We start from the raw sequence: 27,827 nt of genomic DNA, 5'->3' as shown, positions 1-27,827 counted from the left end.
GTTGAAGAATTCATGTGACAGTCGAGTGTAGAGTGATTAATCATCATCCCAAAAATTTAAGGGAATCTTAGTTTGAACTTTGACCCATATCTGTAAACTCTAAAATTTATGTGCAATTCTGACATGAATTATGAATTACGTGAGTTATTATAGGGTTGTGTGTAGGCATTTTTGGGTTATACAGGTTCCTGCTAGTATATATTAAATTATTAACCATTCATTCTGTATGTGCACGAAAATTTATTTCAATCAAAAAACAAAGGTCATACTTGCGCTCAGCGCTTACGTTCGAACGAGTAAAATAACAAGTTTTATATCGAGATATTTCCAAATGCCATTTCTTTTTTCAAGCACCAGATAATAATTTGTATGGCATCCACAACAGCTGCCTCTGGTATATCGTTTGAATACCTTGATTATTCTAGTGATCTAAAAAGACTTAATAATGATTAATAAAATACTGCGCTTTGTGGAACTTGAAACAAAGAAAAAATTACATTGGGGTTCGTTCACATATTACTTAATCACTTTTTGGACAGTTTTTAACCCTTGGACACCCCCCCCCCCCCCTCGGCTGATTATGTAAGCCTAATATGTGAACGACCCTCATAATTAATTTTAATCAGGTAGATATGGACGAGAATGAAGCAAATGATGAAAATGAGAAGACTGAAACTGAAGAGTGTCCTCATTCAGATGCTATACAGGAGCTGTTAGGCCGCACTGGTTATAAACTTGAAGTATTCCCGTCCAGCCGTGTTTACGGAGGTCCTCCACCAGACTTCACAGGAGATGAACCTAAGGAGGAGTGTCAGGTATTGATATTTTATATTTATATATTTTGTTTACTGTAAATTGTTCAATTCTTGAATCTGCTCTGGCAGACTTATGAAATATTCCTCTGTCACATTCCACTCCATTGCTGTCTTTTTGTGTTGAAAATTAATCACACAGCCAACTGATTTGTCATTCTAATTCTGTCTTATATAGGTCTTTATTGGTCGCCTGCCCCCTGAGATGAAGGAAGACGAAATTATCCCAGTTTTTGAGAAGATTGGTAAAATTTATGTCATGCGGTTGATAATGGAGAGACTTCCCTCTACAAATAGCCGGTATGTATTAAAGTCTCACTTAAATCAATTCATAGTTTATCTAAACTTTCTGTAGTTAATTTATATAACAGATTTTAAAGGTCAACAGATCATTCTTAGTGACTTGGCATCATCAAAACTTTACAAAATGACTATAGTGTTGTCACTTGGCACCTGAGGTCAAGTGACTGTTCTGTTCCTCTTAACGCCAATCAAATTAACAATACTATGATATTGATAATAATATATTCAGGGGATATGCCTTTCTGTGTTACCTGACACCAGAACACGCTGCTACAGCTATAACAGAACTAAATGGCCACGAGATCAGAGCAGGTGTTAACATAGCCGTGTCTAAATCTGAGGGCAACAAGAGGCTGTACATGGGAAACATACACAAAGAGAAAACACAGGAAGAGTTGCTGAATGAGTTGCAGATACTCTTCACAGGGGTCAAGAGTGTATTTGTTCAGCAAGATCTTAATGAACCTAGCCATAATCGAGGTTTGTGTCACGTTTTTGAGAGTTCATGTCTTGTCGTTGTTGATTTTATTGCTTTTATTGGGTTTCTATAGTAAACAATTATATCGAAGATTAACTAATAAGTTTACTTTCATAATTTTCAATGTTAATATTATTTTAGGGGTCGTTCATATATCACTGAGACCAGGGGGAGAGTGGGGTTGCTAAATCATTACGCTAGTGCAATTTTAACACAATAGCTAATATGTATAAAACTGATAACGGAGGGGGGAGTTTGGCCAAAAATAACGTAATATGTAAAGTGTGAACGACCCCTTATCGTGTTCTTTCAGCCCCCATAAAAGTTACAATTTAATACTATTATAACAATATTGTGCATATGAAATGTGCATAATCGTAACCTGTAACCGGACACCATCTTGCCCAATGTTGTTATGTCCGATGGCAACGACTCAAATTTCATGGTTATACAATGTAATGATCATAATAGTCAAGCATGGCTTTCAAGAATCCCTGATTATTTCTCTTGCTATTCAATTAAATTTTTGTGAAGTACAACCATAAATCCTGATGTTGTATGAAAATGAACAGGTCAACGATAAGAGTCCCCATATGGACGTCTTCAAGAAGATTCGAGGTCTAAAGAAAAGCATTTTCAGCAGCTTCTCTGAGTGTGGGGCGTAATTTGGTACAAAGAGTAGAATACACATCATAGGTATAATCTGAAATATTTAAGTCTAAAATTTCGCTGAGAAGAGAAGGGTACTAAAGTAAACATTACTCCTTTATCAAACTATCTGATGATATGCTCGTGAGATTTCAGAACACCTGCCCTCTACTACCCACTCTACTTAGCCAAATTTCAAGAGTTGTCATAGTAACCAAACTTTCATATTTGCGACCAGGTGATCCATAAAATTGCAAACACTTCCTCGTGATTCTTTAGAGGCAAGGGTTGGTTTGTGGGATTGTTGGTTGTTTGAAACTGTGGAGTTTATCAATGTTTGCACCTTTGCCTCCCCTCATTACTCTTCTGAGTTTTGCAATTGAAATGGATACTGGACATCGCGAATCACTGACAGAATTTAATTTTACTTTTATGATAATTGTCGAGTCGTTATCATAATATTTTTTCAAAGTAACCATGTTTTATAATCATAATTTCATTCAATTTCAGACATCACTGGATTATTTTACCAATCTCGATCTGATATCTGAAATAAATGACCCCTTATTTCACGTATAAAAGTTATAAAGCATGTCAAAGTTAAGTTTTAAAGTTAAGTTATAAGTTATAAAAAGCAGGTAAATGTTGTAAAAATATAACACTCCACTCGTACAGGGTATGCGTTTGTTGATTTTGCCGATCACAAGACAGCTGTAGACATAAGACGTCAGTGTGCAACCGACCGTAAGATTCTTTTTGGGAGACAAATTCGTAATGTGGACTGGGCTGATGTTCAACAAGGGTACAGTGAGCCGGATCCTGATTCGGTTAGTACCTACTGGGTAGCAATAGTTAGTACCTACTGGGTAGCAATAGTTAGTACCTACTGGGTAGCAATAGTTAGTACCTACTGGGTAGCAATAGTTAGTACCTACTGGGTAGCAATAGTTAGTACCTACTGGGTAGCAATAGTTAGTACCTACTGGGTAGCAATAGTTAGTACCTACTGGGTAGCAATAGTTAGTACCTACTGGGTAGCAGTAGTTAGTACCTACTGGGTAGCAATAGTTAGTACCTACTGGGTAGCAATAGTTAGTACCTACTGGGTAGCAATAGTTAGTACCTACTGGGTAGCAGTAGTTAGTACCTACTGGGTAGCAATAGTTAGTACCTACTGGGTAGCAATAGTTAGTACCTACTGGGTAGCAATAGTTAGTACCTACTGGGTAGCAATAGTCGCGTAATATCTTAACATGTTGTAGTGAAATTGTTATTACCTGGAGTAAAGTGGTTTACCTGTGCACTGTAATTTAGTACTACTGTACTAAAATGGTCATTATTAATAACACGTGTAAGTTATATTTTGATTATACCCAATATTTTCTGTACTAAATATAGTTGAGTGCTAGCGCCGGGGGTTTAACTTTGTTATGTGTGAATTTACTGCAGTTAATTAACCATAAAAGTGATGAATATTCTCACCAGGTCAAGTCTCTGCACATAGCCCCCGTAACAGATGAAACAACAGAGGAGATGATCAAAGAGAAGTTTGGAGAGTTTGGAACAGTGGAGAAGGTTCAGAAGATAAGGGACTACGCGTTTGTGCATCTTAGCACTAGGGAGGAGGCTGTGAAGGCGAAGGAGACCGCTGAAAAAACACTAAATGGAGCAGAGGTTATTTAACATCTGCTTAGTACTAGAGTTATTGATTTCAGTTGACTAAAGATATATCTGATTATATGCCCTGACATTGGATTAAGGCAAAATATTCATTTCCTCACGTCCTACTTTACCAGATTGAAATATCGTTTGCCAAGCCGAGACTTCCCGCCAAAAAGAGGAAATCACGTGGAGGTCGTGGTGGTTACCGAGGAGGTCGGGGAGGCGGTGGTTACTATCCCAACTTTGATTACTACGGGGACCCTACGTACGGTGGGGGTGATATGGACGGGTACGACTACGGGTACGATATGTACGGAGGAGGTGGTGGTGGTTACTATGACAACTACAGCGGGGCTGGTAGAGGCAGGTGCGTTATTGCTTGTCACCTGGGAGCTTGTGTCTTTCAGTCTGTTTGTCTGTTTGTATTTTCCTCGGCCTCATAACCGCCAATATTTAAGCTGGATTTACTTTTACTGATCAGATTTATGTTAAAAGATAATTAGGGTAAATAAATACTGAGCGCTAATTAATAGTAATTATAACTATAATTACTGTGATCAGGGGAGGAGGTTCAGGGGTGTGGATGACGAAAAGAAGGAAACCAAATGAGGAGAGAAAAGCGGAAGAGAAGTGGTTGGATCCTAACGTAGCGGACCAGGTGGGCGGTAACGCTGGAGGCAACTGGTGGTAGACAATATAAACTAGAATTAAGTAATTGATAAGTTAATTAATCAATATTATATGTGTGTGTACTGTGTTGGAGTTGTGAGCTTTCATTTTCCGTCATCAATGCTAAATTTATGTGCTTACGATTTTATTTATTTTATATTATTGACAGAATTTGGTCATATGAAAAGCAGCAATTAAAGATGCAAACTTAAAAATATTAAAATAAAAAGATAATCTTACACGAACAGCTGTGGTGTGAACAATTAATTATGCACATTTTTATTCATACTATTAGAGTTATATTTTATTAATCTATTGAAAGCAGTAATATGATCATGTTCATGGTTGAACTTAAAAGGTTGTACGAATGAATTATATTATTTTCAGATATTCTGAAATATCTGTATTTTTCCTGTTCAAATGCGAGTTGGCATAAATCTTTGTTTTCAAGTCAGAATGACTGATATATAATAATTAAATTTTCAGTGCAGCGTGCTGCGGCTTATTTTTATTTAAATCATGATACAATCAGAGTTTTACTGAATTTGTAAAATGTGAACTTGCTTTATCGTATCCTGCAAACAGTTTTCTTGTCAACAGTAAATTTAATTAAGTTCTAATTTTCCACCAGTTATAGATTATCAACAAGACGTAGTTTTATTAACTATAGAATACCATAGCCATGTCAGAGCCATATACTACCTCTGATGATGAACCTGAGGACAGCCTAGCTGGTAACCCTGGTAACGCTGGTAACGCTGGTAACGCTGGTAACACCAACAACTCCCCACCTGAACTAGTATACACAAAGGAAGGATTTGAAGATTTCCTCCAACAATCTGAGTTATCCGGAATATCACGTGACCGCCAGGACGAACTGATCTCCCTGTTCCTAGCTCAGGACATCCCTCTGGAGACCATTATCCTAGACACTATACAGAGAACAATAGAGCTGCTGAGGAGGAACAAGCTGAGAGTGGTGGTGTTGGTGGTGGTGTTGGGCTTGTTGGGGTTCGTGGTGGTGAACGAGTTCAGGGCCAGGAGGGGGTACCAGGATTATCAGCCCTGGCAGTTTGAGATGTCTGCCCTGCTGAGACACTGGCAGCTTAGTGTGAGTTGTTGCTTGAAGTTTCAATCTGTTGTTGGATAGGGTGTCGTTGGATAGGGTGTATTTTAAATTATAAGTTTAAAGATATAATTGACATAAGTATTTAATGACAAGTTTTTCAGTGTCTTGGTTGGTTTGATTGGAATGTGTTATTCAATCGAGAGTGTTACCTTGACAACCCTTACTACTTCTTCACTCACCCTAATGATGCTCCAGAGATTGATTGTGAGAACGCTGCCAGAGAACTTACATTTTCTTATGCTTCCTCTTACACTGGTAAGTTTAGTAAAATACACAGCTTCCTCTTACACTGGTAAGTTTTGTAAAATACACAGCTTCCTCTTACACTGGTGAGTTTTGTAAAATACACAGCTTCCTCTTACACTGGTAAGTTTAGTAAAATACACAGCTTCCTCTTACACTGGTAAGTTTTGTAAAATACACAGCTTCCTCTTACACTGGTGAGTTTTGTAAAATACACAGCTTCCTCTTACACTGGTAAGTTTTGTAAAATACACAGCTTCCTCTTACACTGGTAAGTTTTGTAAAATACACAGCTTCCTCTTACAATGGTAAGTTTTGTAAAATACACAGCATTCTTATGCTTCCTCTTACAATGGTAAGTTTTGTAAAATACATCATTGAGAACAGCTGCTACACAAGCATTTAAAATAACTTATTATCTATTGTTATCTTTTAACTTCTAAATCCCGGGTCACGTGATCATGGTATTTCTCAGGTATATTTAACAGTAAGAAGTTCCCTTTGCCTCTCGTTCTCAATGAAGCACAAGAGGGTTGGAGTATCAGGGCTAACTTCACACTGGACGACCTTCACAAGGTTAGTCACTACTTCTTACTAATCCTATAGGGGGGGAGGTTTTAACATAGTGTACTAATCCTATAGGGGGGGGGGGGGGGGGGCTTTAACTTAGTGTACTAATCCTATAGGGGCCGGGGGCTTTAACTTAGTGTACTAATCTTATAGGGAAAGGGGGGGGGGCTTTAACTTAGTGTACTAATATTATATGGAAGGGGGCAGGGGGAGCTTAAATTTAGTGTACTAATCCTGGGGGGGGGGGGGGGGGGTGGGGGCTTAAACCTAGTGTACTAATCCTATAGGGGCCGGGGGCTTATAAGAGGGGGGGGGGGGGGGGGGGCTTAAACGGATCCCAGCAGAATATTCTAACTGGTTATTTTCTAGAGAGTTAAAGGGGCGAAAAATAATAATTTTGTGAGACAAAATAAAACAAAGTTGTTGAATTGCCGGAAATTTTACCATCTTTATCTTAAAACTGTGTTTTATAATAAGAAAGGAGTAGGTTTGGTCGGAGTGGGAGGTTGAGTTGTTGGGACAGTAGTGGTAGTGGGTTGGGGTGGGGTGGTCGTCTCAGGTCGCAGCGTTGGTGGAGTGGTAGTTGGTTTCGGAGGTGTTGTTGTTGGTGCAGGAGGGGTAGTTGTAGGAGCTGGAGGTGTTGTTGTTGGTGCAGGAGGGGTCGTTGTAGGAGCTGGAGGTGTTGTTGTTGGTGCAGGGGGTGTAGTCGGTGGTAATGTTGGGGGAGCTGTTGTTGGTATAAAATCTTTGCAGATGTATCTCTGAGCTTTATATACTTTGTATCTGTACGAGTACTTGTTTCTAAGTCCGAGGTAGGCTAATAGGTCCACTACAGTTGCAGTGCAGACGAAATGAAGGCCTGATAATAGATTAATGTCAAACTGTGTGAAATGTGAATTCTTTATCTAGGAGATTTCATGGAAAATCTTTAAAGCGATGGAATGACCAATCTTTTATGTCTCCGATTGTTTAAAATCTAATACTTTAAATCTAGAAACTTACTTTCTCGGCGAAGAGTTCTGATGATTCTAGAAAGACTCCAACAGCACTGAAGTTTATCAGCAGGCTCAGTTGCACCTTCACACGCACAACCCTGGAGACTTCCCTCATCCTCCTCATAACCGAGTCCGAATGAGGAGACTCCAGACAAACACACCAGGAGTATCAGGCAAAACAGCTTCATCTCTAACAAATGCAATGAGAAGTAATGAAGATGTGGTTTGATGAGGAGAAGTGGCAAAGTTGTTACCTTTATAAGGAAGAAGGTTCCGGTTATGCTTCTCTAATTTGATAGTTGTTATGGAGGGCATTGTTTAAGAGTTTACTGATCTTGTTAGCGCATTTCCGGTTGGGAGCTCCTGGATATGCAGCACCAAACTAAATCTAGCGTTTGTATCTGTGGTATTTATCTCTAAAATACTAATAATGAACCAGGAACCTGTTTCAACACAATAAAATATATTTACTGTGCCCACTGTGAGTTTATGAGAGGTATCTATGATGTTCACACTTCACATGATGTAGCCATCTGTTTATTGGTATCATTCAACTGTGAAACAGAGATAGCTAGATAGGAGGTGTTTGTTCTTAGGAACTTCAATGAGTCGGTCAGTTCTGTGGCCTCTGAGGTGCACAAATTGAACAGTACAGGGAATTTGAGCCTTCTTTAATTTTAAATGACAATCAAAGACTTTAAGCTTACTCTTTCGGTCGTGAAAAATTGAATTATGTACACGGCAAAGTTAAATTAAATTATGTACTTGGCAAAGTATTTTGCTTCATCCATCCTAACACGTATCAAAATTTCGTAATCACAACCTTTTTTCTCCATTCCAGATATTATCAGTTAACCCGGATAAGAACTACCCGTGTGTGAACTACATGGGTGATGCTCAGGCCGGACCTGACTGTTCGCGTGACCCCCTCAGGGCTCTTATAGATGGGCAACTTGCCAAGGAAGATGGAACCCCCCTTCATCTCATCTTTATGTGAGTGTTTTATTGATATAATATTGAATAACGACTTGATTAAATATTACCTTCTCGATATTTAAACTAAATTTTAGTAAGACTTCTTTAGTTAGATCATTTTTATTTTTGACAATAAATAATTCAACATTTGACAATTATTGGTAATGTTATAATGTTATAATGTTATAATGTTATAATGTTATAATGTTATAATGTTATAATGTTTTCACATGTACTCACCGAACTGTTGCCAGGGACGGGTGCACAAGACCAAGTAACAAGATTCTGAGAGGTCTGACCAAGCGACCCATCTTCCTAGATCCCCACATTGAATCACTGCAAAGTGTAAAAGCCATTACCGCCAAGGGTATACCGAAGGGTACTTCAGCCAAAGTAACTGTAAGTCCACAAAGTTATTTATGACGGACCGCTATTTGAGATTTCGCTTCAAGAAAAACAACTATGTTGTGATTTTCGTAATTTCCCATTTCTCTCAGTGAAAATAAATTAAAGGTGAAAGTGAAAGTGAAAGTGAAAGTGAAAAAGATTACATTTTACTATTCTACATTACCCTTAGGTAAGACTGTACGATCAGGACGGACAGCGTGACCAAGAGTACGGTTTCACGTGGTTAGCACAAGTGATAGGCACTTCCACCATCACTGTCAGGGACCTGGACTGTCCTCAGAATAAACCTAATATCTACACCATGCAACCTGGTGATATCGGTTAGTCTTCTGTCATCAGAGCTGTACAGTGAAACCCTGATTTACCGCGCCCCGATTTACTGCAAACCCTGATTTACCGCGCCCCGATTTACTGCAAACCCTGATTTACTGCGGCCATTTCCTAGATTGAAATGAACATATTTATATGTTCATTTATAAATGTAAACAATCATCACAATCAAAACCCCGATTTACCGTGCCTTCTACCTTTCCCCAAACTCCGCGGTAAATCGAGGTTTTACTGTATTTGGTTATCTTAACGGGCAGATGACGAGATAAGAAGGTGTAAATGTGTTCTTATTCTCATGATCCCCTTCTTATTTACCTAGTTTTCTTGCAACATGTCAGCACTTCAGAGTTCAGTACAATTTTAATAGTTGAGAATATAGTTCACTTTGACATGTTGGTCGTCGCGTTGGTAGACCTCTTAATTACAATTTCTGTTTCAGTCTCTTAATCACAGTTTCTGTTGCAGTTTCTTAATCACAGTTTCTGTTTCAGTATCTATTGGACCCGAAGATTCTCTTGAGTTGGCGATACCAGGGCCAGAAGAGTCCTTCCTTCTCTACACTAACTTCAAAGTCAAACCGTAACTTTGTGTACAAGTTTGGTGTTCTCTTAATTAGTTAGAAAAGTTTACCATTAGTTTGATAATTTTAATTTAAACTCAATTCGTGTAATTTTCGGTTCTATCATAAATTATTTGCATTTGACCACAGTTTTTCGTTTGGTTTTGGGGCACCTGAACTACCTTCATATTAACATATTGAGACTACGTCCGCCCAAGTTATTGCTGCAGTACCTATCAAACATTTGTAAAATATGTATTTTGAAAATTTTAATTTTTAGTATGTTCAGTAATTTTAATTCAATTTTATTTTCTTATTTCCCAACGAAGATGAATTTTATTGACTACTCACAAAAACTGAATATTTCTGCAGTGAAAGTCCAGTGATCGACCGGGATCCCGGCCCCGGCCCCGGATACGGCCGGGATTTGTGCTTTTTCCCCGGCCCCGGCCCCGGCAAAACAATTTTCAAAATCCCGGCCCCGGCCAGAGGCCCCCAATCCCGGCCTCCGGCTTTTTGTCAATTTTGTGCCGGGATTTTGCCGGGATTTCTCGTATTTTCTGCCTCAATTGAAACCGATAGATTATCAGAATTTATCTTGATTTTTTGACTTAAATTAAACACAAAAATTTTCGTAACATGAGATCGAGTGAAAAATATAAATACATGGCGTGACATCATTCCAGTTGATATTCAGAAAATTTCAACTTTGAATTTACAAAGAATGTAAAATATTAATGTTGATTAAAAAGTTCGAGGTTGATTAAAAAGTTCGAGTAAAGTCATGTGTTCGTGTACCGTTTTCTTTCATATAAGTTAGTACAAACGTCAAACAATTTAGTTCAAGAGCAAAAAACAGTAGAGAGTGAGGCCGACTCAATGCCGATGATGATGATAGTCATCAGATCACAGATGACTACTCGTTTCCGGTGTCAGCTTCAGACTCAGAAAGGCTTTCTTGTAGCCGGACATAGATATTTCGGACACTGAAGCCTTCAGTGTCCGAAATATCTATGTCCGGCTACAAGAAAGCCTTTCTGAGTTACATTCAACTATTAAAGAGAAATAATCGTTCCTCATCCTTTAAATATTGTGTAGCTGCCTTCTAGGTTGACCTTGAAGCTAGCTCACATTGATACGAGTTTCCGAAAACTTTCAAAAATTTTCAAAATTAGACTAAAAAATCCCGGCCCCGGCATATTTTAGCCAATCCCGGCCCGGCCTTGGCAACATTTCAAAATCCCGGTTAATCCCGGCCCCGGCTGATTCAACTTTGTCCCGGCCCCGGCTAAATTTCGTCCCCGGTCGATCCCTGAGTGAAACTCAACAATTTATCAAAATACTTATTCTTTGTTTATCAGGAACTGTTCCAATTGTTGTCAAAATTCAAACTTGAAACATTTGAAAAGTTATTCAACAGTATTGCCGCCTTCGTCCTTTTCTTAAAGTTGTTAACATTCTAACGATAACAATGTTAACATTCTAACGATAACATAGTTAACATTCTAACATAGTTAACATTCTAACAATGTTGACATTCTAACAATACTCCCTCCCCCTAAGCTAGTCCCACACATGTTCCACACATGACCACATGACACAGTTGCAGGGGGGACACTACGATGAGGAGAGTAACTTGGTTATCTCCGGTGCCTCAACTGCTTTTGATGACCAAAGTGTCAGGAGGGGCTTTATCCGCAAGGTATATGCTATCCTTATAGCCATGTTAACGTTAACATTCACTGTTATCATAGCCTTCACCACAATACCTGTGTTGAGAACCTGGGGCCAGACCAGAGTGGCTCTGTTAGTGTTTGTAGTTCTGTGGTTATCAGCTATTGTCCTCATGATAGTTCTGATATGTAATGAGTCTCTGAGGAGATCTTACCCTCAGAACGCTATATTCCTGGTTGTAATGACTCTTATATTCTCATTCGCTCTGGGTATCACAGCTAGCTACTCTAAACCATTCATCGTCCTCGTCGCCATAGCAACTACTCTTGGCATCGTCATCGCACTCACCATATTCGCGTTCCAGACAAAGTACGACTTCACAATTCTAACAGGAATTCTGTTCTGTGTGAGCATCTCCCTCCTGGTATTTGTAATCTTGGTGGTGCTCCTCCACTCCAGAGTACTCTACCTAGTGTACGCTACCCTAGGAGCCTGTCTGATCAGTATATACATAGTGGTGGACACACAGATAATGATGTCAGGTAAAACAGTGCAGCTGGATCCGGAGGAGTATGTGTTTGCTGCACTCAACTTGTACGTGGATATCATAATGCTGTTCTCTTATGTGCTGGTGCTGTGTGGCGGGGGTAATCAGTGATTGGATATTGTAACTTGGTTAGAAGATATTATATTGTAACTTGGTTAGAAGATATTATATTGTAACTTGGTTAGAAGATATTATATTGTAACTTGGTTAGAAGATATTATATTGTAACTTGGAGAGTTGGAATTAACCCAAATATCAGGGACACGAATGACTACTCCAGGATTTAAGAAACTAAACTTTCAACACCGAAAACATTCAGATTCTTGCCAAATATATTTCGATTGTAGTCATCTCCAGTGACATTGAACCTAAAAAATGTTAAAAGGTTAGTGAAACTCAAGCCTTTACAAAATTAAGAATCCGAAAAAGGTAAAAAGATCATATTAAGGTTTATGGAATATAGGTAATCCAAAGGGATTGACAGTATTAAGGCCAAAAGGTCTAAGAGAATTAAGCAAATGTATGTAGTTATTTTCTTTTACTTCAAGTGCACTGGGACTGCAATTCTCTAAAATAAAAGTTCTAAAAGTTTCATTAAAATCTGTATGTACTCCTAAACCGTGGTCAATCAAGTGAACTCCTAGGCTATACTCATCACTAGTAATATCAAATGCTCTACCATCAACGATTTCATAAAATTTGGACCTGTGTCCGTCCGCGTCCATCCTTTTATGCAAGCTATTAATAGTCCTACCCACATAGTTTTTCTTACAAATCGAACACTGTACAAGGTAGATGATGTTATAGGTCTTGCAACAACCAGGGGCTGATTTGATCTTTTTGCCATTTGATGTGATGGAGTCCTTACTCATGATCATTTTACAACACTTGCAGTTTCTTCTGTGACAGGGTTCAGTTTTACCATGTTTAGCACCTAAGGCAAGCTGTTTAGATGTAACGAGGCGAGATCTGAGCGTAGATCCCGTTTTCTTCACAAACTGAAACAGTTTATTTTTTCCTTTCGGTGCTGTGGTGGAGTTTGTGGCTTGCTGACTCTCACTTTCACTAAAACTACGAGTTCGTCTCAAGTGACCTTCGTATTTCTGGACAACATTCACCAAGTCATTGTCACTTCCATAACTGGAGATGACTCTGATTGGTATGGCTGATAGCGGGGATTGTTCATTAGGCTCGACCGTACTCTTCCTGACTAACACTCTTTCCATGCCAAGGACTTGGTTATAAGATATTGTATTGTAACTTGGTTATAAGATATTATATTGTAACTTGGTTATAAGATATTATATTGTAACTTGGTTATAAGATATTATATTGTAACTTGGTTATAAGATATTATATTGTAACTTGGTTATAAGATATTATATTGTAACTTGGTTATAAGATATTATATTCTAACTTGGTTATAAGATATTATATGTAACTTGGTTATAAGATATTATATTGTAACTTGGTTATAAGATATTATATTGTAACTTGGTTATAAGATATTATATTGTAACTTGGTTATAAGATATTATATTGTAACTTGGTTATAAGATATTATATTGTAACTTGGTTATAAGATATTATATTGTAACTTGGTTATAAGATATTATATTGTAACTTGGTTATAAGATAATATATTGTAACTTGGTTATAAGATATTATATGTAACTTGGTTATGAGTATTGCTGAAAGCACAGTGTAAGGCCTACACGGACCGCCTCTAACTAGCCAATCCCTGTTTACATGCCGTGTAGCAGGGGACTAGAAAGAGCTAAACTAGTAAGCGGGGCATAGCCAATACACTATACTTCCATCATTGAGTATATTACCAACCAAAGGAAAAATTTCCTTGTGTTTGGAATCTACCAAGACGAAAGTTGTACAATCCAGCGAAATTCCGAAGAATCATTATAAGATATTATATCGTAACTTGGTTATAAGATATTATATTGTAACTTGGTTATAAGATATTATATTGTAACTTGGTTATAAGATATTATATGTAACTTGGTTATAAGATATTATATTGTAACTTGGTTATAAGATATTATATTGTAACTTGGTTATAAGATATTATATTGTAACTTGGTTAGAAGATATTATATTGTAACATGGTTATAAGATATTATATTGTAACTTGGTTATAAGATATTATATTGTAACTTGGTTAGAAGATATTATATTGTAACTTGGTTAGAAGATATTATATTGTAACTTGATCATGTACTTAAAGATATATTGTAAATTGTTGCATTTTGACTTGTAACTTGATAATAGAATATTGTACAAGATAGGGTATTATAAACGATTATAAACGATTGGTTTAATTATAACTTGATTACATAATTATGGCTATATTATGACTATATGGATTATAACTTGATTATGAGACATGATATTATAAACGCTCGGGAAGTAGCAATGGTTCACTTTGACAAGAGTGCTCGCTATAATTTGATAGGATATAATACTACTTAAATATCAGATTAAATCGGCAACTGAGAGTTTAGGATTGTTCAACATTCGTCTAGGTCACTTACGCAGGTCGGATTTTTATTTGTTCAGGATTTGTAATAATACCTTATTTGAGTTTAATTCAGTGGTAATTCATAATGCTTTAATCTTAATCAAATGTGTGTGATCATGTTTAGTTCTCATGTTTTGTTTGCATTAATTTCAGAATTTATTCGTAACTTGTATTATGTATTTCGTTTTTATTATGTTCATAGTTTATGGGATTTTTATGCATCATGTATTTGTTGGGGTTCACATTGATAATTGAATTGTATTTCATTAAATATATTGTAATATTCATTGAGGGTTTCCATTTTAAATTGCAAATGTTTTATTTTTAAAACCTCCGTATTACACAAGACTTAGAACTACTGGCACCTGTTTAAGTTAACTTGGTTCCATATAATATCTTAAACGTGTATATTATACACTTATACACTTATACACTGTATAAGTGTCATCTGTTCGGTCGTATAGACTACGGAACCTTAAATTTGCTAGGACTAGGAGAACTTAAACATTTAATTACATCACAAGACTTATTAACAGTAATTTTACTTACAATTGTCTCTAATTACAGTACATTACAGGAATGGCACTACTCGATGATTTTGATCTCCTTCAAAGACATATAAAGAATGTATTTGTAACGAATGATACGAGTCTTGTTTCTGAAATGGTAACTATGACAACGCACTTACTTAAATGTTTATCTTATCTGGATTTTGTGTAAAAGAGTGCAAATATAAATATAAGAATACAGAATAGTATGGGTACATCGCACTTCTAGCCATGAAAAGCCATACAAAATTACCTAGAGGTTTTTAGTGCGTCGACTGGCGTTTGTTGATGGATGGAAAAGGAATTTTCACCAACATGTTTGAAAAATGCAACTGTCTACAAGTCTTCATGTTCCGAATGTGCAATTAACTACAGTTTGACACTCTAATATTTTTAAAGCACTTGGCACAGTGCCAAGTTGGCACCCTAGCACAATATGTGCATGAGGCACGGTGTCGGACTATGTGCTATGCGCTGCCTTGTACCTTTTATCAAATAGTAGTACTAGCAGTAGTAGTATAATTCCACTGGAATCTCTCCCAAGACTCAGGTACGATGTAATAACATAATAACACGGTTACACACTAAATAACATCCTTGACAGGTGTTGGACACACAGACAGAGGACACACTCTCTAACCGGAAATGGACGAGGAGACTCAGCTCAATACGGTCCTCTGAAAGGTTTCAGAACCCGCAGCCGTTTGGCAGTTACGATATGTTCGTAGCTAATGAAGACGTGCGCACACAGAAACACGTAAGCTACATCACGCTTCATTATGTTCTGGAAACTTTGTTAATATGATCAGTATGTATGCATGAAATACGGGGAAACAATTAACTTCTCTATTTAAGCAATCTAGTTAATGTTCTTTCCTACTATTTCAGAGGGCAGTGGCTCGCAACACTTCCAACGTGAGTCAGACGCAGGTAGTTTCTCTAGACACCAGTAAAGTTAGCAAGAATATTGACGCGGATACGGTCTTCAAACCCGTACCCTTCAACAGTGCACCTTCCACCAAGGGGCGCTCTTCTTCCTTTTCTCTTCTCATGGCTAAAACTAAAAACGTTAAAAATCCGTTTGTAAAGTACGTTAAGTTCGACGCTCAAAAATCTTCACACACAATTAAACTGAGAGTGACTCTAACCATGGCTAAGAACCCTGAGGACACTATTGATATGAATGTGATATCAGCGGCCACAGTAGATGAAGCTATAGGTCTGATCCTCTTTCAGTATTGTACCGAGGGGAGGCAACCTCAGTTGGGGGGCACTGTTGATGATTACTGTTTGAGGCATCTTCAGACAGATGATGATGACGATGACGATATTCTGATGTTCCAACCGTTAGCATCACGTGACCTTATAAAGAAGTATTACTCTTATCATTTTGGGTATGGAGCGCTTGAGTTGGCCCTTTATAAGGAGGATAAGGACGAGAAGATCATTGTGAAGATACATTTCGATGATAAGACTCACACCACCTTCCATTTCCGGAACACGAAAGTGAAAATGAAGGATATTTTTACACGTGCTGTGAAGAAAAGAACTCAGTTCAGGGCAACTTCAGGGGTGTATAACGAGCAGAGCAGCCAACGAGACGAGAAAAACTTAGCTCGAATGAGCGGGAAATATGTTCTAGAAAAACTTACCTCTCCGGGGGATTCTGTGAAATTAGAGGGTTTCCTGGAGGACATGAACACGTTAGAATTCAGGCTGGTGAGGACTCATTCCAAGAGAACTAGTCAGGTAGAGATGGAGGCTGACACGGTGATGGGGTACAGTCGCTTTGAGTCCCTTAACTACGAGGTGTTTGTGGTTCAGATCGAGGCAAGGGTTATTAAAAAGAAAATTGATGTTCAGTTGGGTATTTCAGGGGATAAGATCGAGATTGACCCGCTTACAAAATCACCTCTGCCGCCTTTTAAGCTGAAAGCAGAGAGCATTCCTTGCAAAAATTTGATCTCTTCTGAGATTTTGGTTGACAGATTCAGCGGTGACCGATTGAAACTTAAACTAATTTACCTGAACGATAATCAAGACCCGAAAGATTACATTTTCGAAGCCCCCTCAAAGGGTGACCACATTCACCGCAAGATAACTTTCATCATAAATCAGCTGCAAAGCAAAATAAGACAGAACTATTTCTTGTACAGGAAGTATAACACACAGTCTAGCAGTAGTGCTAGTAAGTTAAGTTCGTTCTTGTCGGCGCCGTTTGGTACGCCTCGATGAGACTCCACGATTTTAAGTTCTTTGATTTGATTTTAGCAGTTTTATTTAATTTTTGCTTGGTGTGACGTTGTTTCGAGAAGGGTTTTCTCCTTATTTTAGTTGGCTGGTCTGTGACCAATGAAATTGAGTCAGAGGTTCATAACAATAAGTTTTTATACCTTTTCCACGTCCATTCAATAGTTACATTGTTTTATGTTCATAACATGATTCAATGAACTATAAAGCTATAAGGCTGCCTTGATTCCATTACATATAAATTAGAGCATTCCTGTTGTTTACTTACAACTGTTTTCCCTCTGTATTTTCTTTAAATCTAAGTTCTTAAAGTCAATTGAACGAAAACTTGCAATTGATAACGTGCTTGTGATGGTAATGCCATTGATCACATTATTTTGTCGACAAATTCGAATCAAGTGAATAATGTAATCTGAGATAATAATGAAACCTCTAATTGCGGACCAGCTTTAGTTTGGTCCGATTTTCGGTGTTTCTGTTAAATTCAATAGATACAATGAAAATGAATTTAGTGGTTTGTGTATGTGAATAGATAATTCAACAATGCTGCAATTTCAGATTTAATGCTGTCGACATAAGTTTGTTCATTAGTCGCCAATTATTATTTTACCGTTTACGAGGCATAGGTATATGACATAGCTTTTGAAAAGTTTATAAACTCGATTCTTATGATAATTTGGATGGTTTTTAGGCTGTGATTCTAATTAATTGAAAATAGGTCGAGGAGCTTTAATTAAAAACTTTTAAAAATTGATTAAGGAATTTTCTTGTAAAGCTAGATTCAATGCTAAGGACATGATTTATTGACTAATAAAAATATGGTAAAAGCTTATTTTATAAAGGAGCATATGTAAAAAGCTGGCCTCATAGTAAGATTGTGTTGTACTGAAGTTTGTCTGTCATCTCGGAACTGATTCAGTGGTCCACTGTGTTTTATGTATTTTGTGCGCTAATTTGATTCTGGGCTGGCAATATTCTGATTTTTGCAGTTTGATTCTTTATATTTGTTGTTTTGATACAAGATTGTGATGCGTTGACAATGCCATTTAGTTTTTGATTTTCTGTATATTTTTTAATTGATCTTGTTTGATATTAAGTTTACTACTGAGTTTTCGTTCTAAATTCACGGACCAAAATTGATTTTTGAATCTTCCAAAAATCTCCAAAAATTAGATATTTTCGTAAGATCTGACAGTTCCCAAACTTTCTCGTAAGATGTTTTTGTAAGATCTGACAGTAACTACGCAGAAGTCAGTCAAGACGGAGTGACATGTATAACAGTGACTCTGACTTAAGAAAACCAGACGATTATGGCGACATTGCCGCTAATTATTATGGAACAGCTCCTGCAGATAATTTGCGAAATGGGAGTAAAAGTTCCGTCTCCAAATTCAGTTTTATGACAAAACGGGAACGTATTCCTGGTTTGGATGGTGCAATGTTTCTCCCAGCTGAGTCTAGAAGTGTTGGAATGTTTCAACTCCAGCCTCGAGTAACAAACCATTACAAAGAAGACATTGATAATGTCCCTGATGACGTGCTTTACAGCACAGAGCAGGAGAATGTCCAAAAAGACTCTAACAAATCACATTCATTGAACGATGATTACTTTGATGAGATAGATAGGGAGTACAAACTGAGGGCTGCAGGGAAGTCTCCTTTTAAACAACAAGACACATTCAATTCAAAATTTCAAGAAAATCATTCGCCCACTGCAGAAAAGCAAAAAGTGGCAGTTAATTTTAAAAAAGAAAACCGTCCTTCTATCCCCTTATCTGTGGAGTACGACCCATACGTTGATATTGATCTTATGACATATCCACCAGTTTATGCCAAACTGCTTAAAGAGGGATGCATGGAGGATGTGGCTGAACAATTTCTTGGGCTTGTTCAAGATGGCATTTTGGGTAATGTTGAATGGGATTCAGAACACGGCGAAAATTTGTTAAAGAGTGTCAGCAGAAAGTCTCAGCGCGAAGAAGATCCAAACCTAAAAGAGTTTTTCGACGAATTTAGGAGTGTGGAAATAAATCAGTCAGCTGATAAGTTTCATCTCTTCAAAAAGATGTGTCAGTTACCATGAATAGGCGCTTCAATTTTTTTTCCATTATATACATTGAATATAATAATGCTGACTGCAACTTATTTTTACACTGTTAAGATAAGAGGACAGAAATAAAATACGATTCTAAGATTTTTAAATTATGAGAAAATTGTTCCTGTGAATACTCCGGACTAACTTGCAAAACAGTCAGCAGGTTTTGTAAGGGGTATAAGAACTACCGTGAGGACAAAGTAGTCCCCTTGGAATTACAAGATCAGATGCGGCTTGACAGTTTTTATCAAAGTAATCTGGCTAAAGGTTATAAAGTGTTCGTCAAATCGGGCTGCAGAAGATACTTTAAGCTAGGAGATGAAGAAGAAGATTATCATAATGAGAGCCACCAGGTAACTGGTGAACGGAAACTATTATTATTTTACTTGACATTCTATCATCATTTTATTTAGCCCTAAGTATTTAATTTTAGGGCTGTTTGCTCAGTCCATCTTTCAAAGCATATCATAATTATTTTGCCATTTTTTGTTTCTTTTTTATTAGCTTCTTTAATAATCCATAATCTTAATCATCTCTATGCTTCAGTTGTTTATCGGAAGAATCCCCAAAAACTGTTATGAGGATGAACTAGTCAAGCATTTCTGTAGCATAGGAACGATAAAAAGTATCGTTCTTATGATGGATTCTCAGTCAAATCTAAATCGGTTCGTTAAAAATCACTAAAATCGTTTCATTTCTTACAATCGTATTTATCGTGCAATGATTATAAATTAATAATAACTTAATGATTAATTTTATAGAGAATAGTTTGCTTCCAGAAGATTGACACAGGTATTATCCCTCAGCGGTTTTGGATTTTTGAACTACGAAAACCGTTCATTAACAGAAGCAGCAGTAAAAGCTTACGACCAGAGTTACATTAGACTTAACAAGCGCATCGGGTTATCAAGAGGACTTAGCCACAATCGCTTGTTCTTCGGGGGGCTCCCTCGACATTTAACTGAAGTAAGAAAAAATGAATTTAATCTTCTTAATGATATCATTCAATTAATATTTTAATAACTGGTTGGGTATATCTTATTTGATCGTTAAGTTGAATCTTGAATTGTGTATAATGTTCTTTGAAACCTGTTGAAAGAAACTACACACAACATATTAATTAGTTGAAAAATGAGATGTTTTGGTGATATCTTTGGGTTGGATCACAGTGTAAGGTTAGTAATATATCTAAAGAGTTGTTTTGTGAGATGGTGTGAGTTTGAGTTGAATGAGCACACTTTGCTGTGCTATTACCACTATTTATTATACTACCTTTTATGGATTTATTTAGTGAAAATAATGTTAAAGTTTCTGAATAATGCCTATTTTTCTTGTCGGCCACTTGACATTCCAAAATAAACCACTACTTTCCATTAACTGAACAATCAACCTCTCCGTCTATCTTAGAAGTTCCAATTTACATGTTCAATAAAAGATAACCCTAACACAAGCTACTAGAACATGAGCACACACTTGGAGATCAGTGGAACAAGACTAAAGATTTGCAGTTACAAAACGTTATACACAGTTCATTGTATTTATAAGACAAAACAGAACAAGATGGAATGTTGAATCTAAAACAGATTACCATAAAGATAATTAGTTAAATAAATAATTAAACTATTAATCATCGCTCACCTGATGTGATGATCCAATTCTGATTTCTCCTTGCGTACTTGCTAGCCTTCTGTAGGGAAATGTTAATCAACAACTATGATCTGTGAAAATTGAGAACTTGACAAAAAATAATGACAGGAAATCTACCATATTCATTAATAAAATAAGATACAGGATTGTTGGCAACCGTAAGGAATTTTTGGGTTAAAAAATCTTGTTATCACTTCAATACAAAATTCCAACTATCTTGAATAAATTTCTAACGTTCAGGAATTTTGATTGGAAAATTTTGATTGATCATGCACACCTCATATCATAGAAGATATCAGATGTCGTATTTCCAAAAAAATAAGTCTGTACGCGGGAGAACGAATACAAAGAAAAGAAATCAAATATACAGGACTGAGGACGTACGCACCCAAAATAAATTCACGCACTCTTATAGTCGAACCTTACAAGATGTAGCTCAATTGTTTCACCGGTTTCGAGCCCCTTGCTATAGAGACTAAATATCGGGGGACAAATCTTAATATTTATAGCGGTCATCCTTCAAAGGCATCTAATAAATAGCTGAATATATAGTAAATTGAAGAGCAATCCCTCGTAGGATGAATATATAATATAAATAGTTCGGCGTAATAGTTGGGTTATCGAAGATGAGCGTTCTGAAAGCTTTTACGAAATGAGAAAAAGTTGTATAAACACACACCTTGACTGTTCTCTCAACAGTTCTTCTAAATTCTATCTCTCTCTCTCTCTCTCTCTCTCTCTCTCTCTCTCTCTCTCTCTCTCTCTCTCTCTCTCTCTCTCTCTCTCTCTCTCTCTCTCTCTCTCTCTCTCTCTCTCTCTCTCTCTCTCTCTCTCTCTCTCTCTCTCTCTCTCTTTATAATTTGTGTATAATAAATGGAGAGGTGAGTCATACATTAATTTCTATCTAACAGCTCGAACGTTACATCAATTACTTTCAGGATGATCTGCTGAAGGACTTCCAATCAGTTTTCTCGGGTGTAACCAGTGTAATTCTTAATAAAGATTACAATGACAGGTCAAAGAACCGAGGTAAGCGGCTTCTAGTTTCTTGTTCTTTAAGTGGAAAATACCGGCTGGTCTACGATGAAATCTTGTCAAAATTGAACTGAAATTGTAATCGTATCCAGGACCCCCCCCCCCCCCCCCAGAACCCTCATATTATTGAACTGAAATTGTAATCGTATCCAGGACCCCCAGAACCCCCTTATTATTGAACTGAAATTGTAATCGTATCCAGAACCCGGCCCCCCAGACCCCTAAGAATAACCTTTGTTAGGGTTTGTGTTTGTGGACTTCAAGAGTTCGCTGCTAGCTAGAGAAGCTATGCAGAAAGCTAAAAGTGGCCGCTGCAAGATTGCTGGTACGACCATTACAAATGCTGAGTGGGCCAGAGTTATGGACAAACCTGCGGAAAATAATGATGTGGTTATCAATACTGAGGTATTATCCTTGCACCACACTATAATAGGGGGGGGGGGGTAATGTTCCTAAAGTCTCAATATTCTTATTAACAGAGATAATCTAGGGATTTTATTTATTTCGTCAATTTCATATGTTGGATGTTTCGTTGATATTTCAAACATTAACGTGTTACTTCCTTGTTTTACACCGTCCACAGCTTACATAGTTGGTTTTCATCTCATTCTGAGGGCCCTGTAGAACTTTATTACGATTGTATTGTGTTTAGTTTCAATGAAAGGGCTTGATTTTCAGTGTAAAAGAGTTTTCATACGAGGATTAACTACTGCTGTCACCGAGGAGGCGATATACTTCAGCCTCATATGGGTAAGGGTTTAGAAATGTAACACGTCAGTTCACATTACTCAATTTAAATCTTCATATTTAAGTTCCAGAGACTTAAGGGGGCCGGGGGGGGCCGGGGGGGGGGGTCTTCATCAAAATTCTCTCGAAATCGACTTTATAGTTGTTTCTGATACTGATATCTGGATATTATCCGGTTGGAAGAGACAAGGACAAGTGAAACAAGGAAGTTAGGAGTAAGGGCAAATTTTCGGCGTCAACGCCATCTTCAGGCTAAAATTGTTATAAATGTTAGTATATAATAAATGCTTCTATACTAGTTAAAATGCTAAATTAAAATTACACACACTGAATACAGGTTACATCAAATGGTATTGTACATTGTACACTGAATACAGGTTACATCAAATGGTATTGTACATATGTTCGAGAGAAGATCGATTTACACTGATTTACACGTCTCATTCTACCGGAGATACGTGGATGATACCGGGAGTCTAGCCAGCTCCAAAGAAGAAGCTCTGAGGATAGTGGAGTCCATCTCAAACGAGGACCCAGACCAGTTGCTCAAATGGGAAATTGACTATCCGGAAAGCCGTCAGGATTTCACCCCATTCCTCGACACCCAGATAAAGATCGACGAACAGGGAACACTACACCACAAATTCTACAGAAAGAAGCAGAAAAAGAATATCACACTGCACGCCAACAGCCACCACAATGAGGGAACTAAAGTAGCCACAATCAAGAACTTCTACAAAACGGCTGCTTTTTGCTCATCAACGCCAGAGTATAAAGAAGAGTCCATGAAGATAGTAGACAACTTGTTGGTCAACAACGGTTACCAAGACCCACGACGTATAAACAAAACAGGACGACTTCACCCTCTCTCACCTACAACACGTCATAACCCTTCATCATCAAACATACAAGATACCGACCACGTAACATGCACTCTACCATTCATCAACGAGCCATTTTCCAAAGAAGTCACTCAATTTGCCCTCTCACACAACTTACCGGTCAAATTCATATTCACACCAGGTAAGAAACTCTCAGAGATCTTATGTTCATCACGACCACACGACAAACCACACTGCACCATACCAAACTGTATCATATGTCCACTCATCACAACAAATCACGACTGCAAACCAAAATGTGTCATATACAAAGTTACGTGTAAATTATGTCAAGAGCTATATATAGGGGAAACGAGTAGAACAGCACACGATAGATTTTCAGAGCATCGAAGAGCAGTCAACAGGCCTTTAACCTATCCTGATAATGCGTTGGCTGCTCATTATTCAGAGTTTCACGATAACATAGAACCAGATATTTCCTTCGATATTTTAGAAATTAACTTATATAGCACCATTAAACGTAAAGTGACAGAAGCTTACTACATTAATTTATTTAAACCTAGTATCAATAACAAAGAAGAGTGCGAGAAGCTTAAGGGATTTCTTTTACAACATATTCAAAGACAAATTTAAACAAATAGCACACGACCCTGCTGTTCAGTAGATATTATGTACTTGGACAGAGTGTAAAACGTGTGTACATCACTATTTTCAATGTAATGTACAATACCATTTGATGTAACCTGTATTCAGTGTACAATGTACAATACCATTTGATGTAACCTGTATTCAGTGTGTGTAATTTTAATTTAGCATTTTAACTAGTATAGAAGCATTTATTATATACTAACATTTATAACAATTTTAGCCTGAAGATGGCGTTGACGCCGAAAATTTGCCCTTACTCCTAACTTCCTTGTTTCACTTGTCCTTGTCTCTTCCAACCGGATAATATCCAGATATCAGTATTTCAATCATGAAACTAATAAACAGCGAACTACTCCGTTATTTGTTGTTTCTGATAGAGGGGAGTGATATCTATCAGCTGTTTTTAGTCCCATGGAAAAATATTGTTCCTAGCCGAAATTATCGCCGTTCAAAGGTCAACGCTTATGTGTAATTGTATTGCGCGAGCGAATTTCAATCGCGCGTTCTAAAAATCGAGTCTAAAAATCTATCTTCTCCTACATTTTTTGAGCAATCACCCTCAAACTTTCAGGATATGTTTTTAGGATCAGTTAGAAGAGAACTCTAGAGCCAGAATTTTGAGATAGGCCTTTAAAGATTTTTAATTCGATTTTGAATATCTTGGACCTCTAAAAATCAAGGTCCAATATTTTCAATTACACATAAGCGCTGACCTTTGAACGGCGATAATTTCGGCTAGGAACAATATTTTTCCATGGGACTAAAAACAGCTGATAGATATCACTCCCCTCTATCAGAAACTACTATAAAGTCGATTTCGAGATAATTTTGATGAAGACCCCCCCCCCCCCCGGCCCCCTTAAAGTTGGCATATTTCCAGCACGGGGAGATGGATGAAGTACGTAAGCAGGGTGACTACGCTTTTGTGACCTTCAAGACCCACGAAGGAGCACTTAGCACTGTCAGTAAACCTCCTGCTGCTATTTCAGGTGCAGAGGTGAGAAGTCGGAATTAGTTCTTCTCTTTTATAATCACTTTACTGTGGAAATTGTTATTTTAGAATAATGATATTATCTAGATGTAAAGACTGATAATTCTCACATAAAATGTTCACTAAACAGTTTGAATATTTAATCAGATAACCATAAAGTGGGCTACCCCCTCTAAGAGGAGATATAACGATTATACGCTACAGAAAAACAAAGGAGTGTCGTCTATGTGGGCTCCTCCTGCAGAATCAACTGGAAATACTGAGTGAGTTCTGTATCTAAACATTTGACTTATCTCTAAATATAATGCAAGTCAGGGATGTAGAAACCGGTAACATTAGAGTAATTTTAATTCTGAGCGCCCGTCACGTAATACTTATCCAATAGTAATAGGCTCCACTGCCAAATCACCTAATTATGTGCAAAACAGTAATTAGGGGAGCTGTAAATGGGGAGAGAGTGAGAGAGAGTGAGAGAGAGTGTGCGAGAAAAAGTGAGACACTTTAGTATTACATTTGGGGTACAAAACCATCAATTAAACCACTTACCACCGGCCAATTAAAAAATTTGCTTATTGGCTTCGTCAGAGTTTTGTCGAAACTATACCTAAAAACCAGTCCCATAACTCGTACAGACCCACAGATTTATTGGGATTAGTATAGATTACTACTACTTAAATACAATAATTGTGGTCAAGGAGGCTGGAGGGTCCTGAATGGGTTTATTTTGCAGTTACACTCACCTGCTCCAAGTTATTGTGGCAAAGTTCTGAAAAATAGCTTACAATAGTCGGAACGCGCGAGGACATTTTTACGATGAAATGCTGTACTGTTTCATCGGAAACTAGCAATGAGAGCGCGCTAATATTTAATTCCCTAATCTGCAAGTTAGCTACTATCTTGTATATATTTACGTTCTATGAATTCCACTATTTCTGCAGAGCTGCAGGCATTTAATTTTGTTTAACTTCAGGTCCAATGAACGATGGGTGTGGAGTACAGGGAAGGAAAAGCCAAGAAAGGAAAAGTCTCACAAACGCAGGATTTCTGATCGAAGTGAAAAACACGATTCCAACTCGAACCTTACATATAATAATATAAAGAACGTGGCGGTGGAAGCTTACACCAACAACTCTTATAAAGCCCAACTAGAGACAAATTTCCACAAACAAATAAAAAGTAAATTTGACATGGGCTTGGCTCAGTCTAAACGACTGAAGCAGAGAGCAGACATTTTGGATTTCTTTGGAATGGATGATGATAAGATTCCTGTTGCTACCTTCAGTGGCTCTTACTAATTCGCTCGCCCAAAAATTTAACGTGACTTCGGTTTTTATGGTTTTGCAGCCGTACAAAACGGTTTTACATAAACCCTAATCCCAACCCTAACCATAACCCCGAAGCTAACCATAACCCTTACCACAACCCTAACCCTAACCCGAGTCCTAAACAATCGAATTCGTGTTTTACTAGCCTGTCACGTGACCAAAACGGTTTTTTGCCGATATTTCTCCAGGGAAGCATTTTAACCTTACGTCATGGGGGTGATTCGGAATCAGCGTCCATAAATACACCGATTTAGATCACTTTCATGCCCAAAGGGCCTTTTCACAAGAAATTTCTTAAAATTTGGGCGAGCGATTTAGTAGGAGCGACCTTCAGTAGCCAGCCTCCATGCACCAGTTTAGAAATGAGACAACTTTAACGAGACCAGGCCAGAACCATTCCTGTACAAATCTGGATCATACATATAACGATAAAATACCAGACATTTTATGAGTATATTAATTAGCTGTGTTGTGATATTGTCATATTATGCATAAGAATATCATGCCGTCGATGTGATCTGTGATCACTAAAATGAGAACTTTTTATGGATTTACTAAAATTTTGTATTGTCAATTGTATTATTATATTAATTTAGAGGATTCTTGGATTACGGAGTAAACCATTTCCCTGTTGTTGTGTATTTTCAATCCAAATCAATTTCAAATATTATCACGATTTTTTAGTGTACTTTCTGTTGTCAGAATTTTCAGAATGTAGACTATTACGTTGTGTTTTGGTTTTAATATATAGAAAACATTTTCATTTCATAGTTGGGTTGTTAACTTTTTCAAACAAATCGCTCTATTCTTTGTCACCACAGTTCCTTAACTGTCAATTACTGCTAATTTTTGGAGCGCCCTCTTATGAGAACTACCTTTTTTGAGACCAGTTTTCGACAAATTGTGTAAGGGCAAATTGTATAAGGACTTAGGACGCCAACCGTGGTGTCTGTCATTGCTGGCGCCCCCTCCTCTTGCCTGGGTTTGTCCGAATTTCCAAAACCGCCCCTTCCCTCCCTCCCTATACACCGGACGTCCTGAGTAGATGGCCTCCTCCCCTCCCTCCCTATACGCCGGACGCCCTGGGTAGATGGCCTCCTCCCCTCCCTCCCTATACGCCGGACGTCCTGAGTAGATGGCCTCCTCCCCTCCCTCCCTATACGC

The 27,827-nt window shown here is 37.6% G+C and overlaps 7 protein-coding genes across 8 annotated transcripts in view; 6 read left to right on the top strand and 1 right to left on the bottom strand.

Moving 5' to 3' along the window:
* Nucleotides 1-27,827, bottom strand: part of LOC134812705 (POU domain, class 2, transcription factor 2-like) — a 1,142,226-nt gene that overhangs the window by 870,989 nt on the left and 243,410 nt on the right. The gene's annotated exons all lie outside the window — the stretch shown is intronic.
* Nucleotides 1-27,827, top strand: part of LOC134812970 (T-complex protein 1 subunit epsilon-like) — a 93,686-nt gene that overhangs the window by 28,417 nt on the left and 37,442 nt on the right. The window lies entirely within an intron of this gene.
* LOC134812697 (heterogeneous nuclear ribonucleoprotein Q-like) lies at nt 616-5,100 on the top strand. The gene is made up of 7 exons (XM_063820202.1): nt 616-815; nt 991-1,112; nt 1,345-1,595; nt 2,917-3,068; nt 3,727-3,915; nt 4,038-4,270; nt 4,465-5,100. The coding sequence occupies exons 1-7, from the start codon at nt 633-635 to the stop codon at nt 4,592-4,594; spliced, it is 1,260 nt and encodes a 419-aa protein (XP_063676272.1). The 5' UTR covers nt 616-632; the 3' UTR covers nt 4,595-5,100.
* Nucleotides 5,247-10,132, top strand: LOC134812686 (uncharacterized). The gene is made up of 7 exons (XM_063820193.1): nt 5,247-5,683; nt 5,803-5,956; nt 6,420-6,520; nt 8,351-8,502; nt 8,739-8,883; nt 9,062-9,212; nt 9,714-10,132. Exons 1-7 carry the CDS (start codon nt 5,255-5,257, stop codon nt 9,803-9,805), a joined length of 1,224 nt encoding a protein of 407 aa, XP_063676263.1. The 5' UTR covers nt 5,247-5,254; the 3' UTR covers nt 9,806-10,132.
* Nucleotides 11,349-12,705, top strand: LOC134812985 (protein lifeguard 1-like). The gene has a single exon (XM_063820621.1). The coding sequence runs from the start codon at nt 11,376-11,378 to the stop codon at nt 12,111-12,113; it is 738 nt and encodes a 245-aa protein (XP_063676691.1). The 5' UTR covers nt 11,349-11,375; the 3' UTR covers nt 12,114-12,705.
* LOC134812468 (target of rapamycin complex 2 subunit MAPKAP1-like) lies at nt 15,100-18,434 on the top strand. Its single transcript, XM_063819918.1, has 3 exons — nt 15,100-15,201; nt 15,688-15,840; nt 15,972-18,434. Exons 1-3 carry the CDS (start codon nt 15,115-15,117, stop codon nt 17,316-17,318), a joined length of 1,587 nt encoding a protein of 528 aa, XP_063675988.1. The 5' UTR covers nt 15,100-15,114; the 3' UTR covers nt 17,319-18,434.
* LOC134812467 (heterogeneous nuclear ribonucleoprotein R-like) lies at nt 18,531-27,242 on the top strand. The gene is made up of 10 exons (XM_063819917.1): nt 18,531-19,402; nt 19,585-19,781; nt 19,975-20,093; nt 20,235-20,394; nt 22,014-22,104; nt 22,352-22,515; nt 22,789-22,860; nt 25,228-25,344; nt 25,486-25,601; nt 26,309-27,242. The coding sequence occupies exons 1-10, from the start codon at nt 18,604-18,606 to the stop codon at nt 26,631-26,633; spliced, it is 2,160 nt and encodes a 719-aa protein (XP_063675987.1). The 5' UTR covers nt 18,531-18,603; the 3' UTR covers nt 26,634-27,242.

Source organism: Bolinopsis microptera, chromosome 3 (genome assembly GCF_026151205.1).
Source record: "Bolinopsis microptera isolate Bmic1 chromosome 3, MBARI_Bmic_1.0, whole genome shotgun sequence".
In the NCBI taxonomy this organism is placed as follows: Eukaryota; Metazoa; Ctenophora; class Tentaculata; order Lobata; family Bolinopsidae; genus Bolinopsis; species Bolinopsis microptera.
The sequence above is the reverse complement of the archived record's forward strand: the minus strand, read 5'-3'. Positions and strand labels throughout refer to the sequence as shown.

Bases quoted from the DNA above. Each gene is read 5' to 3' on its own strand.
- LOC134812468 (XM_063819918.1), top strand. From the start codon at position 15,115: ATGGCACTACTCGATGATTTTGATCTCCTTCAAAGACATATAAAGAAT. The intron at 15,202-15,687 runs GTAACTATGACA...CATCCTTGACAG, and splicing joins CGAGTCTTGTTTCTGAAATG to GTGTTGGACACACAGACAGA. The intron at 15,841-15,971 runs GTAAGCTACATC...CTACTATTTCAG, and splicing joins ACGTGCGCACACAGAAACAC to AGGGCAGTGGCTCGCAACAC.
- LOC134812985 (XM_063820621.1), top strand. From the start codon at position 11,376: ATGACACAGTTGCAGGGGGGACACTACGATGAGGAGAGTAACTTGGTT.
- LOC134812697 (XM_063820202.1), top strand. From the start codon at position 633: ATGGACGAGAATGAAGCAAATGATGAAAATGAGAAGACTGAAACTGAA. The intron at 1,113-1,344 runs GTATGTATTAAA...TAATATATTCAG, and splicing joins CTTCCCTCTACAAATAGCCG to GGGATATGCCTTTCTGTGTT. The intron at 3,916-4,037 runs GTTATTTAACAT...CTACTTTACCAG, and splicing joins AAACACTAAATGGAGCAGAG to ATTGAAATATCGTTTGCCAA.
- LOC134812686 (XM_063820193.1), top strand. From the start codon at position 5,255: ATGTCAGAGCCATATACTACCTCTGATGATGAACCTGAGGACAGCCTA. The intron at 8,884-9,061 runs GTAAGTCCACAA...CATTACCCTTAG, and splicing joins GTACTTCAGCCAAAGTAACT to GTAAGACTGTACGATCAGGA. The intron at 9,213-9,713 runs GTTAGTCTTCTG...TTTCTGTTTCAG, and splicing joins CATGCAACCTGGTGATATCG to TATCTATTGGACCCGAAGAT.
- LOC134812467 (XM_063819917.1), top strand. From the start codon at position 18,604: ATGTATAACAGTGACTCTGACTTAAGAAAACCAGACGATTATGGCGAC. The intron at 19,782-19,974 runs GTAACTGGTGAA...TCTATGCTTCAG, and splicing joins ATCATAATGAGAGCCACCAG to TTGTTTATCGGAAGAATCCC. The intron at 22,861-25,227 runs GTAAGGGTTTAG...GCATATTTCCAG, and splicing joins TATACTTCAGCCTCATATGG to CACGGGGAGATGGATGAAGT.